This window comes from Gouania willdenowi, chromosome 1 (assembly GCF_900634775.1).
Source record: "Gouania willdenowi chromosome 1, fGouWil2.1, whole genome shotgun sequence".
NCBI lineage: Eukaryota > Metazoa > Chordata > Actinopteri > Blenniiformes > Gobiesocidae > Gouania > Gouania willdenowi.
Window position 1 is genome coordinate 10,320,500 of NC_041044.1, and position 18,285 is coordinate 10,338,784.

The following is an 18,285-nucleotide window of genomic DNA, read 5'->3' on the forward strand; positions in this document are numbered from 1 at the left end:
AGGGGCGCCAGTGCTGAGTGACCGGGTGCTGGATGTGATGCTTCCCAGCCTTACTTGCTGCTTCCTGTCAGTCAGGAAGTTGGTGATCCACTGACAGGTGGAGGCCGGCACTGTGAGCTGGGTGAGTTTCTGGTGAAGGATGTCCGGGATGATGGTGTTGAACGCAGAGCTGAAATCCGCAAACAGGATCCTAGCGTAGGTCCCTGGGGAGTCGAGGTGATGCAGGATGTAGTACAGTCCCATGTTGACTGCATCCCCGACCGACCTGTTTGCCCGATAGGCAAACTGCAGGGGGTCCAGCAGGGGTCCTGTGATGTCCTTCAGGTGGCTTAGTACCAGCCTCTCAAAGGACTTCATGACTACGGACGTCAGAGCAATGGGTCGATAGTCATTGAGTCCTGTGATGGCAGGTTTCTTTGGGACTGGGATGATGCTGGGGCTTTTTGAAGCAGGAGGGTACTTCACACAGCTCCAGTGATGTATTGAAGATCCTTGTGAAGATGGGGGCCAGCTGCTCAGCACAGGTTTTCAGGCAGGAGGGAGATACTCCGTTTGGTCCTGGAGCCTTTTTGATCTTTTGTTTCTTGAATAACTGGCACACATCTCTTTCATTGATCTTCAGGGCAGGTGGGGGGACAGAGGGTGAGGTAGGGGGGGAAGTGGGGGGAGCAGGAAAGGCAGAGTCCAGGTGATGGGCTGATGCTAATGAGCTGGGGGGTGGGTGTGAAAACCTGCAGTGGAAGCTATTCAGGTCTTTAGCTAGTTTTTTGTTACCTGCGGGGTGGGGGGATTTTGTGCAGTTTCAGATTTGATTCTGCCAGTGAAGCTTGAGTGCGCTTAAGTAGATCAATTGCGTCTGCCTCAGTCGGAAGGGAGATGAGCCCGTCATCTACATAAAAGTATCTGTCAACAAAGTGGTGTGAGTCAGAGCCATAATTCTGCTCACCTTCTTGGGCAGCTCTTCGAAGGCCATACAGTATATGACCACGGCAGGTGATGGGCTGTTCCCGAAAACGTGCACTCGCATCTGGTACTCTGCTACCTTCTTTGTCAGGTCATTATTCTTGTGCCAAATAAATCTTAAGTAGCTTCTGTGATCTTCTCTGACCAAAAAACCATAGAATATTTGCTGAACATCAACTGTCAGCGCAACTACTTCCTTTCTCCAACAACGAGCACTCCAAGGAGGGAGTTATGTAGGTCAGGGCTGGATAGCAGGACACTGTTGAGGGAGACACCGTGTTCTTGAGCCTTTGAGTCAAAAACAACTTGTGTTTGACCTGGTTTTTGTGGTTGGGGTGATCGAAATGGTAGGCGAGCTATTCAGCTGTTTTGCTCATTTTTCCGGAGCTCTGCTCTCATGATCTCTCATCCTCGAAAGATAGAGCAGGTTTGTTATTGTTGTCTGTTCTTGCAAACACATCTTGTCCAAATTTGTAGCAGGACCGATGGCTGTTGGTACAGCACCTGTAGTCCCCGCCGTAGCTTGGTTTCTCTTTAATACAGATGTGATTTTGACATGGTGTCAGAAGAGAAGGTTGTCCGTTCTGCAGGACATTAGTCTTAAGCACAGATAAAGTGGGTTTGTGGGCATTGTCAATACAAATCCCACCCACAATTGCCCAACCTAGATTTAGACGCTGGGCTAAGGGTGCGTTGTGGGGCCCATTTATCTGCTGTCTTCCCTTGTGAACACGTATAAGGTCTCTTCCCAGTGAGATCAAGATCTGTGCTTCATGATCAATCTCTGGGATGTTAGGTGCCACAGTTCTCAAGTGAGCGTGGGAAAAGGCAACCTTAAACAAGTAAAACACCTACTAGAAATATTATTGTTATTGATGTAATTTAGGAAATGGAAAAGTAAAGTAATAAGTAGTGAAGTTACTTTTTAAATGCAGTACTAAGTAAAGTAATGTCACTTGAATTTTCTGCCAAAGGCTGCAGGAGCAGCGGGGGGGCTCAATGAGTCTGTTTTCTTACACAAACTACTAGTTTCGTGTAAGGCTGTCTTTCCATAGTGATAGCTTTAGCAAATATAACAAAAAGTCACTTTTATAAGAGTTGCAGACTGCACCTTTAAGCCGAATATGTGATGTGAGCAACAGTCTTTTGACCGTGCTTTCTTTTATTTTGGCAGCTAAAAAGTTTAAAGGCAGAAGGAGGTTGTCATGTCTCGTTGCTCACGTCCGAAACATGGTGTTAAAGATTCGGTTTACACGGTAGTACAAAAGATAAACGAGCCTAGTGCCACAACAGTCATCTCTTTAATTTAGGCATTTTTGCTGCTACATACAAAGATGGCAGACCTAGTGAGAAAGAAGGCTCCTCTGACCATGAGTGAAGCATTAGCTCTTCTCTTTGATTCATCTGATAAGATATAGTTCTCCAACTTTCTATACAGTGAAATGTACGTTCAGTCAATCTGGGGGGTTAGGAACTATGTTTAAACTTTTAATCACATTTCTGCTATGAAGTGCTAGTGGACACTAGCAAAAATGTTACCAAAAATATTCATCTCATTTTGAGTCAAAACAGTCTCCTAACACTTAAAGGAGCATAGAGCAGGATATAGAAATCAGACTCCATAGTGACACCACGGTGGTTAATGTAACTACAGACATCAGCCAAGCCACCGCGGGTGCATTCATAAACTGTTTGTTTATCACTGGAGCTGATACTGTGGATTGTGAATGGAGGATGGACACCCGATGGCACCGCACGGGTCGGGTTCGGACAGATATTTAGAACCGCAGTTCGGGTACGGTCACACTGTCGTTTTTGCGAAGCGTTCTTATTTTCCTGCTGCAGCAGCCACGCAATGATCCGCGGTGGATGGAGAATGGAGCAGAGGTCATTTGTTTCAAGGTAATTTTCAAGTGAATATTAGCTTTTTATTTTGAGTGTAGAGATTTGTTTTGATGAGAAATAACACATTTTCACTAGAAGTAAGAGGCATTTGTTAAGAATTAGATTTTTTGCAGTGAACCTGTTTATTGTTAACACTCGGCAGCACTTTATTTTCTTCTGCTTCAGGGCCAGAAAATGTACTTGATACTAATTTAGAGATGGACTTAGAGAAGGATTTAGGTGCCAGTAGACCTGAGAAAAAGGAAAACTGGAAATTAAGTATAGAATAAAAGATTCTGGGTGCGGGGCACACACAAATGGAATGTGACTTCATGCATAAACTCATTGAATGGCGCACTATCAAATATATTCACACTTTGCATGACTACATTGACCACGTTTACATGGGAGCTTTAATTTATTTTAATTCAGAATAAAAGTTTGTTCATCTTTAAAATGACCTTGTAAACACTTAATTCCTAATGCAAATGTCAACACTTAATTCCGCTTTAAGTCAATTCTGGTCATTCTGCACATGTGCGACTTGCCGCACTGGTGATGACATAGTCCAGGATGGCTGCCCGGACTCCAGCTGAGACTATTCCTCCCTTCTCCACTGCTCTATCTTTCTTCTGCTCAGTGGATGAAAGTGAAACCGTATGTTATTGCCGAGATACTGCTTCAAAACTACAACCAAATTAAAAGTAAAAACAGTTCTCGCGTTCTTCTATGTTGTAGCCGAAAAGAAAAGGTTTGTTGTGTGTTTTTCCCCAATAGACATGATACCCCCATCCAATCTGAGCCTTTCCAACCCCAGACCTAAAGCGGAATTGAATAAAGTCGATTAAACAATTCGGAATTACTATTTCCATGTAAACACAAAGCAGAACACTTACAACTAATTCTGAATTTAAAAAAAACATCATGTAACCGTGGCCACTGTATTATTAAAGCCTCACACATACTCGGGCGAACACCCGCAAATCGGAGTCCGCTGGGGCCAATTAAATGCAAAGCTTAAGGCCCAGGATTCTGGTGGCCAATGAAGGGCGGATGCAATACACTCTGAATAATTGCAATAACAGTCCACTCTTGTTTCTCTAAATGTGGGAACTACGGCTATAAGTATAACTGGGTGTGGAGGGTTTATACCGGCAGGTGAACTGAACGCCTGGGTCTTCCTCAAGACTCCAGCTCTAGCTGGCGAATACAGACAGCAGTCTCAGGCTTCATCTCTAGCTTTCTGATTTCCAGCTGGTGTTTCATCTCTGCATCTCTTGCTCTAGTCTCAGCCTCCAGTTTCAACCGTGTTAGCCAGACTTTGAGCCAGGCTTCCTTGCTCACAGAGCCAGAGGTCGCTTAGGAAGATGAAGAGGGGCCGGGCAGAAGCGTGTGACTGGTCTTTTCGGCCGCTATTACTCCCCGTTGCAGATGCTGTGAGAGACTCACTGCCCACAGGGGTGGAGGGAGGAGCTGTGGACTGCCACCATGCCTTGCCAGTTGTTTATCAAGTGAAGACAAGCAAGCAGAAGCCTGCCACCTGACGAGGGTGGGGTCTGAAACCCAGTACGAGTATGGCACTGGTTCTGATGTAAAAAGTAGCAACCAGACCGAATAAGAACTGAAATTTTGATGCCTTATATTTGTGTAGCACTTGACATGTTGCATCATTTATAATGCAGGCAAAAAACAGGCCCTTTCCACACAACCTTCATGATTGCTAAAAATAAACACAGCATGAAAATGTGTGCACAGTACACTATGACCCTGGTGCACAAACATTTAGGAGACTTGGGGAAATGACTATGCCGGTGTTGAGGTACTGAATTTTTGTACATGAACTGTAAAATGTGCATATTAACTTGGTGCATGGTGATATCAATGTATGGTTAATTCACCCTGATGCACAGCAGTGTTTGAAACAGACAGAAGTTACGCACTGTGTGCTTAACCAATACCCTCATAGCGCAGACACAGTGCACACACTCAGCCCCCCTCTGACACTCTCACTACTTGGGTACACTGGCACAGTAGTTTTCACTTTTAGCAGTTTTTTAACGGTGCAACCAACTATGGCTCTGCTCTTATTACTCTTTTTTCTTACCCTTTTTTGTGTTGCCTCTTCACTGGTATGTAACACTTTTTTTTCTTTCAATAAAGTTTGTCTGGGTTAACCTTCCCTATGTAAGACTGATGATGGTCATAATTAAGCATTAAGTATCAACTAGTTTGATAGTAATTCAATTGTGACTGTCAATTATAACCATTTGGATGCTTTGTTTAATGTAATCTTTGTTTTTTGTCACCCAATCCTAATGGAATTATTATCTCAATGATCTACTGCTTTCAGTGTGCTTTGCATGATCAATAAACTTATCAAGGACATTCATATTTAAAATGAGTGTAAAATGATTGTGTTGTTTCTCTTTTAGGAACGTTTGGAGTCACTTGTTTTTGGACTGCTGCGGCAGAAAAAGTTGGATTTTCTCTGTATTTACAGTGATGAGATGATTGTCGCTGCAAAGGCTCTTGTAACCCAGGTATGAATCTGAAATTACCAAAATGCATATTCTAAAGCATATACAGTAGAAATACTTTGTTTTAGGAAAGCTTCTCTCCTCTTACAGTGTGTGGCAGAAAGTGTTGTAAACATTGAAGAGATTGACACAGAAGTCACCAACAAGTAAGTAAATTGTCCATGCAGATGCTTTTAGCTAACGAGACAACATCTACATCTTGCTTTTTTGCCGTAGTCTTCTAGTGCAGTCAATGCCTTTAGGATGTCAGGGAACTCATATCAAACAGCTTTGACAGCTTCAATTCAACACTCCCACCTCGTTGTTGACAGTGCCTTTATAGTAAAGGTCTTAACATGCTCTTTGAGGATGGTCCAGTGGTGTACTGAGGACCTGAAGAGAGTGTAGAGATGCTGCAACAGACCAAATTAACTGACCAATGGCACTTGGCTGCATCACCATCAGCAAGGTTTGGGGTGTGATTTCCACAGGGAACACACTAGACCTTGCTGTTCAGATCAAACACTCACTTCTGGACCCCCTGATTCTTCCAGTGCATATTGCTGCCATTGTCATATAACTGTCCTCGACAGTTGGCAATGTCTAAACCCAGTTTGTTTAGGTGTCCGCAACAGGTCTCATACAGGCCTGTGGTGTCAAGGGTAGGAATGTGCGATATTTTATTGTTTATGATTTATCGTCAAAAATATTCTCACCGGTAAGAATATGTCATCCCACGATATGAACGATAAATTCCTATGTCGGAAATTAGTGAGGGCCACGGGCCATTTGTCCCTCATTTTAGCCAAGAATGCCCCTAAAATCCTTGTTCCACAGGCCAAAACTGCCCATTTGTTGTCAACTTATTATTCTCTGCAGCGGAATGCTGTTCACGGCAGCTCCGCAGTGAAGCTTCTGCGGCCGCGGTGTGCACCACCCCTCCCGCCCCCAGCTCTCTCACACCCACAGATGGCGGTGCTCGTCCACTCTGCCGTAAATACAGAGGAAGAAGAAGATACCCACAGATGCACAATAAACTTGTGTTACGGAACAACAGGACATACAAAAGAAAAGAGAAAAGAGTTGGAGACAGAGACATGACAGGAGATTTGCTTGTGGACTGACGACAAGGTAGAGCGTCTTCTTTCTTGCCATTGCTACTGTTGTTGTTGTGGGGGCTTGCGCATGCGGGTTAAAAGAGAGGTGGAGCTGACCCACATTCAAAACAGCAAATCGGACAAACTGGACCCCCTGCAGTATGCATACCGTCCCAACAGGTCCAACTCGGACACATCACTGCTGCCTTCCACACTTCCCTCTTTCACCTGGAGAGTAAAGACTCCTACATCAGGATGCCCTTTATCGACAACAGCTTAGCCTTCAACACGGTCATTCCCTACATGCTCAGCCAAAAACACTTTTCCCTTGGTTTTTACTCCACCCCCTGTGACTGGCTGCTGGACTTTTTGATTGGCAAGTCACAGTCTGTAAGGATTTGGAACCGGACCTCAGTCAGCAATCCACGCTAATCTTGGCACCCCACATGGCTGTGTCCTCAGCCCCGTCCTCTACACCCTGTTCACTTATGACTGTGTCGCCTCCCACAAGGACAGCACATCCTGAAGTTCACAGATGACACCGTGGTGATAGGATGTATCACTGGTGGAGACAAAATGGCCTACAGGAGGGAGCTGGCCAATCTGATGACATTATTAAAATATATTTTATATCAAGCTTTTCCACATTTTACCATTTAAAAAAAAAATTAATTGAGAGTTATACTGACACAAAAAAGGCTCGGATGCCCACACCAAAAATGCCTATATTTTTATTGATTAGGAAGCCTGGCAAGGAAACCAATAGATGGGAAAGAAATTAGTTGATAGACATTTGTTTTTAGTGTATTTTACAGCTGATTTAGGACCATTTATCATAAGAGATGCTAACAGAAAGCTAACACAAGAATAAGATTAACTTTTTATTAGATTATTTATTTCAGGCTTAGTAATTGTGATTAATTGTTATATAACTTTATGAAATGAGTGTCACGTCCTGAAAACTCGGAGTATGACCCAAGAGCAAGACGGAGACGGAGGAGTGAGTATTGACAGAGGATTGATATATTCAATTTACAGAGTAGGATTACTATTGCAACAACACATCAGTAGGGTAAACCTAACCTGTCTCACGACGGTCTAATCCCAGACTGTCTATGTACCTTCATAGAAGGGGGAAGGGTGAGTAGAACAGCAGTGGGGCTGATTATTCTTGATATCGAGAAGGGTCTAACAAACCGAGGAGCCAGCTTCCAGGACTAGACCAGGAGGGGAAAATCACGGGTGGACAACCACACCTCCTGTCCCACCTAATAATCTGGAGCTAGTGAGCGCTGACGGTCTGCCTGACACTTGGTTTTCTCAGCAGAGTGAGTGAGGGCTGCCTTGGCAGCGTTAATCCAGACTACCTGACTCCTCCTAAGGTGGTCCTGGACAGAAGGCACCACCACATCCTCCTCCTGGTTTGAAAACAGGGGGGTTTGAAACCCGTTACAGGTCCATCTCCAGGATCTGGGGTGTGCTGCTGAGCCTCTCGAACAACCTCCCATGATTCTGCTCTCATGATGCAGGGCCCTGGGATGATGGGGTCAGATTCATCCAAGCAGGAAGGAGGGGATGGAATCCGAGACATGCCAAGACCACTGCCAAATGCTCTCGATTTCCAACATCATAGTTTCGCTCAGCGAGATTTAACCTGCGGGAAAAGAAAGCACAAGGTTGAAGCTTGAAAGAGTTAGGATCACATTGCGAGAGGATGGCACCTAACCTAGAGTCAGAGGCATCCACTTAACCACAAACTGGATTGACGGATCAGGGTATTTTAACTCCGGAAACTCCTTCTCTGCTACACCTAGCTCCTTCTCCTGCTCAGCTGACCAAAGTGAAACCGTAGTGACAACCTGCAAAACGCTTGTGCAGGGTCGGTCACGTTCCCACTCACCTTTGCCACACTGGTTCACTCCCCTGTCCAGCCTCCCTCTCTGACCTCACATTCACGCCCATCTCTGTCTCTTTGCCCATTCGCTCCCCCCGTTCCCGCCGACGGGAAAGCCTCCTGCCTGCGGTAGTAAATATGGCATACCTCAGAGAGCCGTGGTAGCAGCAGCAACAGTTCCTGGGTCGGAGCAGAGCGTTTCTGTTGAAGCTCTGTACGAGATTATTTAGGCCATCATCAGGTGTGTCCTTTCCGGTGGCACTCAAACCACCCGTGGCTCTTGTCATTTGCTGTAAATAGCTTTTTAAAGTTAAAAAAAATCCACCCCGCAAACCCGGTTACTACCGCTTCCTGGTCGCTGCCACACGTCTGTGACATCACATACACCGCGCGTATGAGTCTGACTTGGCACTGGACTGTCTGTGAGTTTCCTTTTTGTTTTCTTTATTCAATATATTATTCTGTCCCTCTGCTGTTCCATCACATTGATGGAAGTATGTTAAAATAATATTAGGTATGTTTATTTTAGATCTTTCTGTATATGCAGTCAAACGGCACTTCCGCAATCCATTTAAGTGACGTCATTTGGTTCTCTGTAGTACGTAAAAATTTTGTGTATTGGGGTCAAAAACTCACTCACATTTCTGTGAATGTATTTTCTGTGTTTATTTCAATATACTTACAACTACATTTCCAATGTTTTGGTTTTGTTCAGTCTCAATGGCATCAGTAAACAGGGTGTATACCTAGAAGCATATGTCATTGTGAGGGTTTTCACATAAAACCTAACAATAATTAAGAAAAAAAATACATAATATTAAAAATAATAGCAACAATAACAATTGACCAACTGCCAAACCGTTACACACCGTATGTTATTTTTGAGCTGTTGCTTCAAAACTACAATCAAAATAAAAAACAGTTCTTATTCTGTGGTCGAAAAGAAAAAGTTTGTATGTTTTTCCCAATAGACCAATTGGTGTTCCAACTTTTCTTGATTACTTTCAAGCCCCTCTGTCTGCATAAAAGAAGTGTTGGAACACACTCTGGTACCAGACCCTCATGAGCATCAGGTGAACAGTATTGTTCATGGATTCCATGATTTCTTTTTAAACTCAAATTGCTTATTTGTTCTATGCACTATTATGCCAATGACAAAATAAACTGAATAATTTGCATTAAAAACTGGAAAAGGTGTGTTGTTCTAAAACTTTTGACTGGTAGTGTAATTTTGAATTAAAAAACATCTTGTTACTGTGTCCACTGACGAACTTGAATGAAACTACGAGCACAACTAACACACACACACGTCTTCAGACACAGAGCGACATAGACCCGAGACAGACAGAGGACAGGGACACAAAGAGCAACACGGAGACACAGAGAGACAAAGACAGTCAAGGAAACATAAATGTTTCTATATAAATGTTGCTTTTTTAAAAATATTGATTGTTTTTGTGCATTGTAAATGATGCTTCTTTATTGTCTTTTGCGTGTAAATTGTTCAATGTCACTTGCTTTGGCAATTTAAAGATGTTTGCTAATTATTATAAGGCTGTTTATTATAAGGGCATTTAGTATAAGAATAATTAGTTACAGAGCTATTGAATAAAATATTGACTGTCTTGAACAAACAAATGAATACTATTTAACATTAACTCAGCACAATATCCCTTTTGAACAAATAGATTTTGTGGTAAATAATAACAATGTTTGGGATGCAAATTGCATTATAATTGTCAGTCAAATATTAAGCATTTATATGTTACATAGGAATAATCATTTAACACTGTTTCTTTAGGTTAGCTGATCAAATGCGTCTGATGACTTTTGCTCAGTGGTTCGAGCTACTAAAAAAGATTCTTGAGAACTTTCTTCTTTTCCTGCAGAAAATCAAGGTAAGTCAGGGTATTTAGTTGATCATATTGACTGTGGCTCGTTGACTAAAGTCATCTTTAAATCAAGAATTTGGCTATTTCACTTTGGGCAATTCATTTAATTGTAAACTACATCTAACAGATGATTAGCCCCTTCTGTATGGTAGCCCTATCACTTTTGATGCTTGAATGTGAATTACTCATTATGTGAAGCGCTTTAGAACTACCTAGGTGGTGATATAAGCACTATATAGATTGTTATTTACCGTTTGATATCATAATTTGTGACGTGCTATGGCAAAACTAGGAACAAGTCAGCATGAGACAAACAGAGAGTTCTAATGACTAGTTTGTCCTTCTCCTCCTCACTTCTTTGACCACAAAAATAATAAATTTAAGACTGCATTCCACTCTGTCACATTGAGTCAGACAAGTGGAAAACACGTCAGCTCATACAATAAAGGCGATACAAGCGGCTCCTAAAAGTTAAACTGTTTCTGAACACTCATACTGCTTTTGAATTCAGCTACTGTACAAACTGAACTGAAAGATATTAATAGTGGATCAAATTAAAAGGGTTCAAACAGCTATTGAGAGGTAGTGTTAATGCAAAGTAATGCAAATTTGCAGCCTTTGTTTCTGCCCCCTAAGTTGGCTGATCTGAGGTGATGAAAACTTCAGAATCTTTGTAGACCATTTTCTCCCTTGTGTACTCGAGAGAGTGACAACATTCAAAGGGCTAAAACTTCAAATATTGTTTGATTTCTATGTGTGGAACACCATTGGAAAGCTTGGGAATCTACACTTTCAGAATCTGTAACTAACTCAAAATGCTCCTTGGCTGACATGTTTCTGGTATTCTCTTGGCCCATCACATTTTTGTCAAAAAAATAAGAAAAAGTCTATAAGGACATGTACTGATACTGTAAAATGTAGTCTTATTTTCTGTCTGTCTTTCAGGCCACCCTAAACGTTATTAGAAATGTAGTTCTTAAGGTTTTATACTCCAACCAGAAGAACCTGGTCCTGGATAAATATGTTGCAGGGCTTTCAGTTCAAGAGACTTCAGTTGATCCAGTTCTGCAGGGAGAGGCTGAGCTGGCATATCTTACCCACGAGGGTCTGTTTATCAGTGATGCTCTGAGCGAGGCACAGCAACAAGATCAAAGCTCAGCATTAGGGTGCAAGATCCTGCAGGGCTGCGTGGATACACCTGGCTACACAACCACAGAAATGTCTGTCAACAAGGATCAGAACTTAATGTAAGTCAACACTTCTGATTATACTTGTCTCTTTAAACAACCTAAAACAGTGTTGTCTCATGATCATGTTAAATAAAAATGGAGAACTCAAAACCGAAACAAAGTAGCCTTATTATTGTATTTGCCGATGAGCAATGTGTGCCCTGCTTTCATGGGTTTCATTCTTTCTGGATCCTGTATTTTTGCATCCATGAGTCATACTAACGGGAATTTTGGCACCCTCTCTTTGAGCCCAGGGAGGTGCCTGGGTTCGCAGAAGTGGTTCTGGCACAAACATTAGTCATGGAAGCACTGGCTTGTGGGCAAAGCTCGTACTGGGACCTTTCCATAGACGTACCTTAGATATGTTGATCCAAAGTTCCAGTTTTAGGTATAACCACTCACTCCTTCCCTCTGTTCACATCCACCATCATTATACTTAAGCTGGGTGCTATGTGCTATGCTTCAATTTCTCCACACTTGTTGCCAGACTGGCTGAACTGATTACACAACATAATATGCACAACTATAACGTCACATTTCGCTTCCACCTTAAAACAGTCAGCTCTTCCCCACCCTTTCAATTTTCCTACCCTGACTTTCTCTTCCTTGTTCCCTTCAACCTCACCTAGGTTTAACACTACCCTCTCTTTTGATATTCTCCCTTTGATAAAGTGTTTCTTACCCTTCCTTAGGGAAGGCTGGTGATGGTCACAATCATGCAATAAAATACATTTATTTATTTAATTGCAGTAACAAAAAATGCATTGCTGTCGATAAAAGATTGCACTTCATATAGTGTTGACCTTCGATAGCATGTGCAGACAAAGTAGAAAAAAAAAATCTTTTTTTTATGTGCACATTTTTTTGTTTATTGGTAATATATTAAACAAATATTTTTTTGTTGTTGTATACAATTCCACTACAGGTTCCCTTTAACTTTATGTAAAGCTTTACAATAAGAAATAAAGCTTTGGGTTGTTTTATATACAGAATTATTTTAAGAAATTGCCAATGTGTTTGTGTTCAGGTATGGTGTGAACGTGGTGCCTACTGAGTTGGAGCTGAATGGTGTGATCAGCAATATCCAAGAACTGCTGCACACAGCTTCAGATGTTAGCCATGACCGTTGTGTCAAAATTCTCACAGCCAGAGCTAAGGTATGATTTCAGCAACTATGTCTATGTTCTTCTGCTAGAGTTCTTGGAGACGGACATTGGGGAAAAAGTAAATCAGTACTTGTACGATGTGGAAAATATACCTTTTTATTTTTTTTCTAGGGTAGTGGTTTTTTTTCTAGTTTGTCATTCCCCTTGTCATTTGAACAGGATGGTTCCCTGGACCGTTTGAGTTCACCAGAGTTTGTGGGCTTATGGCATGTGGTGGATGCTTTCGTCCGGGACACAGAGGAGCTCTGTGGCAGGCGAAGTGTCTCCCTGCGAGGGGTGCTACAAAGCCAGGCCAACCGATTTGTTCACCGCTTTCATGAAGAACGAAAAAACAAGCTAAGGTATGTTGCATTAAGAATATTGAAAGTGTACTACTATAATTAATTTAAAGATATCTAGTGGATATGGCAGCCCCACAATATTTGGATTTCGGGCCTCTTTTTTGGGCTGTCATTAAACAAGTTGTTTGTGGGGCAAAAAAGTATTTAGTCAGCCACCAATTGTGCAAGTTCTCCCACTTAAAAAGAGTAGTACAGTGCCCGTCGGAAGTATGTATTCATATAGTGGGTGCTTCAGTAGGGTTGTCAATTATGGGCATAATAATAACATACTCTTTAGCATTATAAAGGGGTTTATTTGCACGTACAAAGTAAAATAGTATGCAATTTCTCTGGTTTAATTCTATGGGACATGCACATGATAAATGTGTTGTTTTTTTACTCATTTTTATATTTTTCTGTAATGTATATTTTTTGAAGTCATTATGTGTATTTTTGTATCTTTCTGTTGTATTTTTGTGCATTTTTTGTATAGTTATAATTTTTTGTTGCCATTGTAGTGTTATTCTGGAGTCATTTTGTGTATTTTTGTGTCTTTTTTAGTGTAGTTTTGTGCATTTCTGTTGTCATTTCAGTGTATTTTTTGTATAAATATTTAGTTCAGTGTATTTTCATATTTTTGTTGTCGTTTGGTGTATTTTTCTGTAATATATGTTTTTTAGAATCATTTTGTGTGTTTTTGGATCATTTTTGTATATTCTTGTGCATTTCTGTTGTCGTTTTGTGTACTTCCAGTATAAATATTATATAGTTTTTTGTTTTACGTCATTTGTGCATTTGTAGTGTGATTCTGGAGTCATTTTTTTTATCTTTTTTTAGTGTTTTAGTGTTTAGTTTACATTTCTGTTGAGTTTTGTGTATTTTTTGTATAAATATTTAGTTTTGTGTATTTTGAGTCATTTTCATATTTTTGTTGTTTGTTGTGGGTGGTGGTGGTGGAAGGGGGGGTATAGGGTGAATCCATTCTAAATTTACGCGCACCAGTCCATCCACGTGTACCTGCCTGCCTAACTTTCACTAAACTTATCTATTTTCAGTAGTTAAGTGTAGTGGCGGGTGTGTCGTGAGTGAAGCTGCAGTAATCAGGTGACCTTCACTATGTAGCACCATCTACGTAACATGTAAACACTTAGATCTGACTCAGAACATAACACTACAGTCACTACCATGCTATGAACGGGTGTCGTGACGGACTGTAACCGGACTAAATGGTGGTCCGTTATACACTCACACACTCGCATACCTGTACACGCCTGCACGCATGTCACGTAGACAGTGATCGATAGTGAAATGCACCTGATCGATGTGTGTGTGTGTGTGTGTGTGTGTGTGTGTGTGTGTGTGTGTGTGTGTGTGCGTGTGCGTGTGTGTGTGTGTGTGAGACTCTCTACCTGGGACTCTAATCTCCTCCATTGGTTCTCTCCCACACAAGCGCGCTGCTGAGAAATGTGCAGCTTTCAACACAGCAGCCATTGTCGTCAATCCCTTCCGGGTGAGGTCCGTCCAGTCTAAATAGCAAACGGTCACCTCGGGATAAAAAAAAGTACTGCGATTACATTTTCACAGTATCGATGTGAATTGTGATACTTATGAATCGATTTTTAACTGCCTTACGATTAATTGTTACTGTTACGCCCCTAGGTAGGTCTAGGAGCTCCAGGACGCAACATAAAAATGTTATCTAAATAAAACTCGGTGTCCAAAAACCACCGACAACGGGTTCCAAAAATTATCACAAAGTTATTCCTGAACAAAAAGAGGCCTGCCCAGCAGGTACAAAATACAATAAACAAGAATATGCTAAGAAATGGAAAACTGCACAAAACGCAGGAACTCAGACTATATAAGAAAGGAAATAAAGTGCACGATATATATACAGGTGACAAGCTTAACCAAAATAACAATCACTTCACAAACGGGGATCACAAAGGTACGAACGGATTCGGAGACAGAGTTTTTCAGACGGGCAAAAAGTGATGTTGCTGCTGTCAAGGTTGGTGAACCTCGACTGACAGTTGCGCTGGCTTTTTGAAAGTGGTGACATCCTCCTCAGCCAATCCGGGCTGCCCACCACCCCTCCTGCTGGCAGCCAATCCTGGGAAGCATCATCAAAGCTGTTCCATTTGGGGAGACATTGCACTCTGTCACAGAAACACACCCCAGGCAGCAACAAACAACAAGAGCACAAACTAAACACTAAATAATACGGCGAGGGCCGTAACAGTTACATCCCTACACAACAGAAATGCAAAAAACTACATTAAAAAAAGACTCTAGAATCACACTACTTAAGGCAACAAAAAACAATAATTATACAAAAAATGCACAAATGACGTGAAACAAAAAACTAAGCAATATTCATATAGGAAGTACACAAAACGACAACTGAAATGCACAAAAATATACAAAAAGTCTCCAAAAACGCACAAAATGATACCAAAAAACATATATTACAGAAAAATACACCAAACGACAACAAAAACATGAAAATGACTCAAAATACACTAAACTAAATACTTACACAAAAAATACACTAAAATGACAATAGAAATGCACGAAACTGCACCACAAAAAAAAACAAACACACTAAAATACACAAAATGACTCCAGAATCACACTACACAAAAAATACATATAATGACTTCAGAAAACATGCATTACAGAAAAATACAACAAAAATATGAAAATGGCTCAAAATACACAAAACTAAATGTTTATTAAAAAAATACACAAAACTAAATATTTATTAAAAAAATACACACTACAATGACAACAAAAAATATTGTTATGCAAAAAATGAACAAAAACACAACAGAAAGATACAAAAATACACAACTCCAAAAAACATACATTACAAAAAATTTATGCACAAAAAATTGCACCCACATTTTTCACCCGCAAATATACCCCTTATGCTCCCAGATTATCAATCAATCAATTTTTTATTTGTATAGCGCCAAATCATAACCAATGGTATCTCAAGACACTTTACAGTAGAGCAGTCTTAAGGACGGACTCTTCATTTTATGGATACACACATATGCATATATACGTATATACACACATATGTATCCCACACCCAACATGAATTCATCATGGCGGCAAGGAAAACCTTCTGTTAAGCAGCAGGAACCTTGTGTGGATCCCATTCCTATGATGAACAGCCATCCACGTTATGCTGTGTTGGGTGTGTGCAGAGGAAAGGGTGGAGACAGAGTTGTTGAGACTCTGTAACTCCACACTGAAGATCCCACGGACCTGCAAGACAAAAGCCAGAAGGAGTACAGGAGCAAACACTCAAGGGAAGAAGCAGACATAGAGGGAGTGTTTGAGAGAGGAATGGGACCCTCTCCGGTCTCTCTCTAACCTAAATGACCTCTCTCTTAACGCCCTCTCCAACCGACCATGCCAGACCCCCCCGGCAGTCTATGCCTATTGCATCTTAACTATGAGCTATGAGCTGGTTCCTAACTAAAAGCTTTACCAAAGAGGAATGTTTTGAGCCTAACCTTAAAGGCAGAGAGGGTGTCTGCTCCCCGAACCGTGGTTGGTAGATGGTTCCAGAGAAGTGGGGCCTGATAACTGAAAGCTCTTCCTCCTATACTACTTTTCGAGACAAATGGAACAACGAGTAGGCCAGCATTTTGAGAGCGTAGTGTTCTGGGGGGATTGTATGGCACTACAAGCTCCTTGAGATAGACTGGTGCCTGTCCATTTAGGGCTTTATAAGTGAGAAGAAGAATCTTGAATTCTATTCTATATTTTATGGGAAGCCAATGCAGAGAGGCGAATACAGGAGTAATGTGATCTCTTCTCCTAGTTATAGTCAGTACACGTGCTGCAGCATTTTGAACCAGCTGAAGTGTCTTAAGCGACTTGCTCGGGCAGCCTGCTAAAAGAGAATTACAATAATCCAGTCTAGAGGTAACAAAAGCATGGACTAGCTTTTCGGCGTCGCTCTGAGACAGGATAGGTCTGATTTTAGCAATGTTACGGAGAAGAAAGAAGGCGGTTCTTGAAGTTTGTTTTATGTGAGAGTTGAAGGATAAATCCTGATCAAATAGAACCCCAAGGTTTCCAACAGTTGTGCTTCGTGCCAGAGTAATGCCATCTAGGGCAGTTAGGCTAGCATAGGTTTCTCTAAGGTGTCGTGGGCCCAGTACAATGACCTCAGTCTTGTCTGAGTTAAGAAGAAGAAAATTTTGGTTCATCCAGGCCCTAATGTCCTTTAGACAGGCCTCAAGTTTAGATAGCTGATTTGTCTCACCTGGCTTCATTGATACATACAGTTGGGTATCATCAGCATAGCAGTGAAAGTTAACAGAGTATTTTCTCATAACGTTACCAAGGGGGAGCATATAGATGCAGAAGAGGATTGGACCTAGCACAGAGCCCTGAGGAACCCCGTAGCTTTCTTTAGTGTCCACAGAAGACTTATTATTCACATGTACAAACTGGTACCTATCAGATAGGTAGGACTTAAACCAGTTTAGGGCAGTCCCTGTGATTCCAAGTAATTCCTCTAAACTCTCTAGTAGAATATAGTGATCTATAGTGTCAAAAGCTGCACTAAGATCTAATAAAACCAGCACTGAGAGTCGTCCTTCATCTGAAGGCCAGAGTAGATCATTAGTTACTTTAACTAAAGCAGTCTCTGTGCGGTGTTGAGCTCTAAAACCTGACTGGAAGTCCTCGAACAGGTTGTTGTTTTGAAGAAAGTCACAGAGCTGAGCTGCCACAACTTTCTCAAGAATCTTTGAAATAAAAGGAAGATTAGATATAGGCCTGTAGTTTGCTAAAGTGCTGGAATCAAGAGTAGGTTTTTTGAGAAGGGGTTTGATTACAGCTACTTTAAAGGACGTAGCCTATTGATAGGGATATATTTATTGTCTCCAACAAAGATGGGCAGACTAGGGGAACAACTTCTTTATACAGCTTAGTTGGGATCAGATCTGAAAGGCAGGTCGATGGTTTGGAGGATGAAATAATAGTTATATGTGTCCTATATGTGTGAAACAGTTTAGGTTAGGCCTATTTACATTTAATTGTACAGCAGGCCCGGGTGAAGGCAGGGAGTGGCTAATTTTATCTCTAATCTTATGAATTTTATCATTAAAAAATGTCATAAAGTCCTCACAGCTAAGGGCTAGAGGAATCATGGGCTCAATAGAGCTCTGACTTTGTGTTAGCCTGGCGACAGTGCTGAAAAGGTACCTCGGATTATTTTTATTTTCTGCAATTAGTGAGGAGTAGTATGTAGATCGAGTATGTCGGAGCTTTCCTCTGACGTTTAATAGTTTTTTCCC

The 18,285-nt window shown here is 41.4% G+C and overlaps 1 protein-coding gene across 3 annotated transcripts in view; it reads left to right on the forward strand.

Moving 5' to 3' along the window:
- The window catches only part of vps54 (VPS54 subunit of GARP complex), an 81,767-nt gene that overhangs the window by 41,371 nt on the left and 22,111 nt on the right, over nt 1–18,285 (forward strand). For all 3 annotated transcript variants that reach the window (XM_028443941.1, XM_028443960.1, XM_028443950.1), the window contains 6 exons: nt 5,280–5,387; nt 5,475–5,530; nt 10,156–10,252; nt 11,192–11,493; nt 12,503–12,632; nt 12,801–12,982. In XM_028443941.1, the coding sequence (XP_028299742.1) occupies nt 5,280–5,387; nt 5,475–5,530; nt 10,156–10,252; nt 11,192–11,493; nt 12,503–12,632; nt 12,801–12,982 (875 nt within the window). The remainder of the gene's footprint in view (nt 1–5,279; nt 5,388–5,474; nt 5,531–10,155; nt 10,253–11,191; nt 11,494–12,502; nt 12,633–12,800; nt 12,983–18,285) is intronic.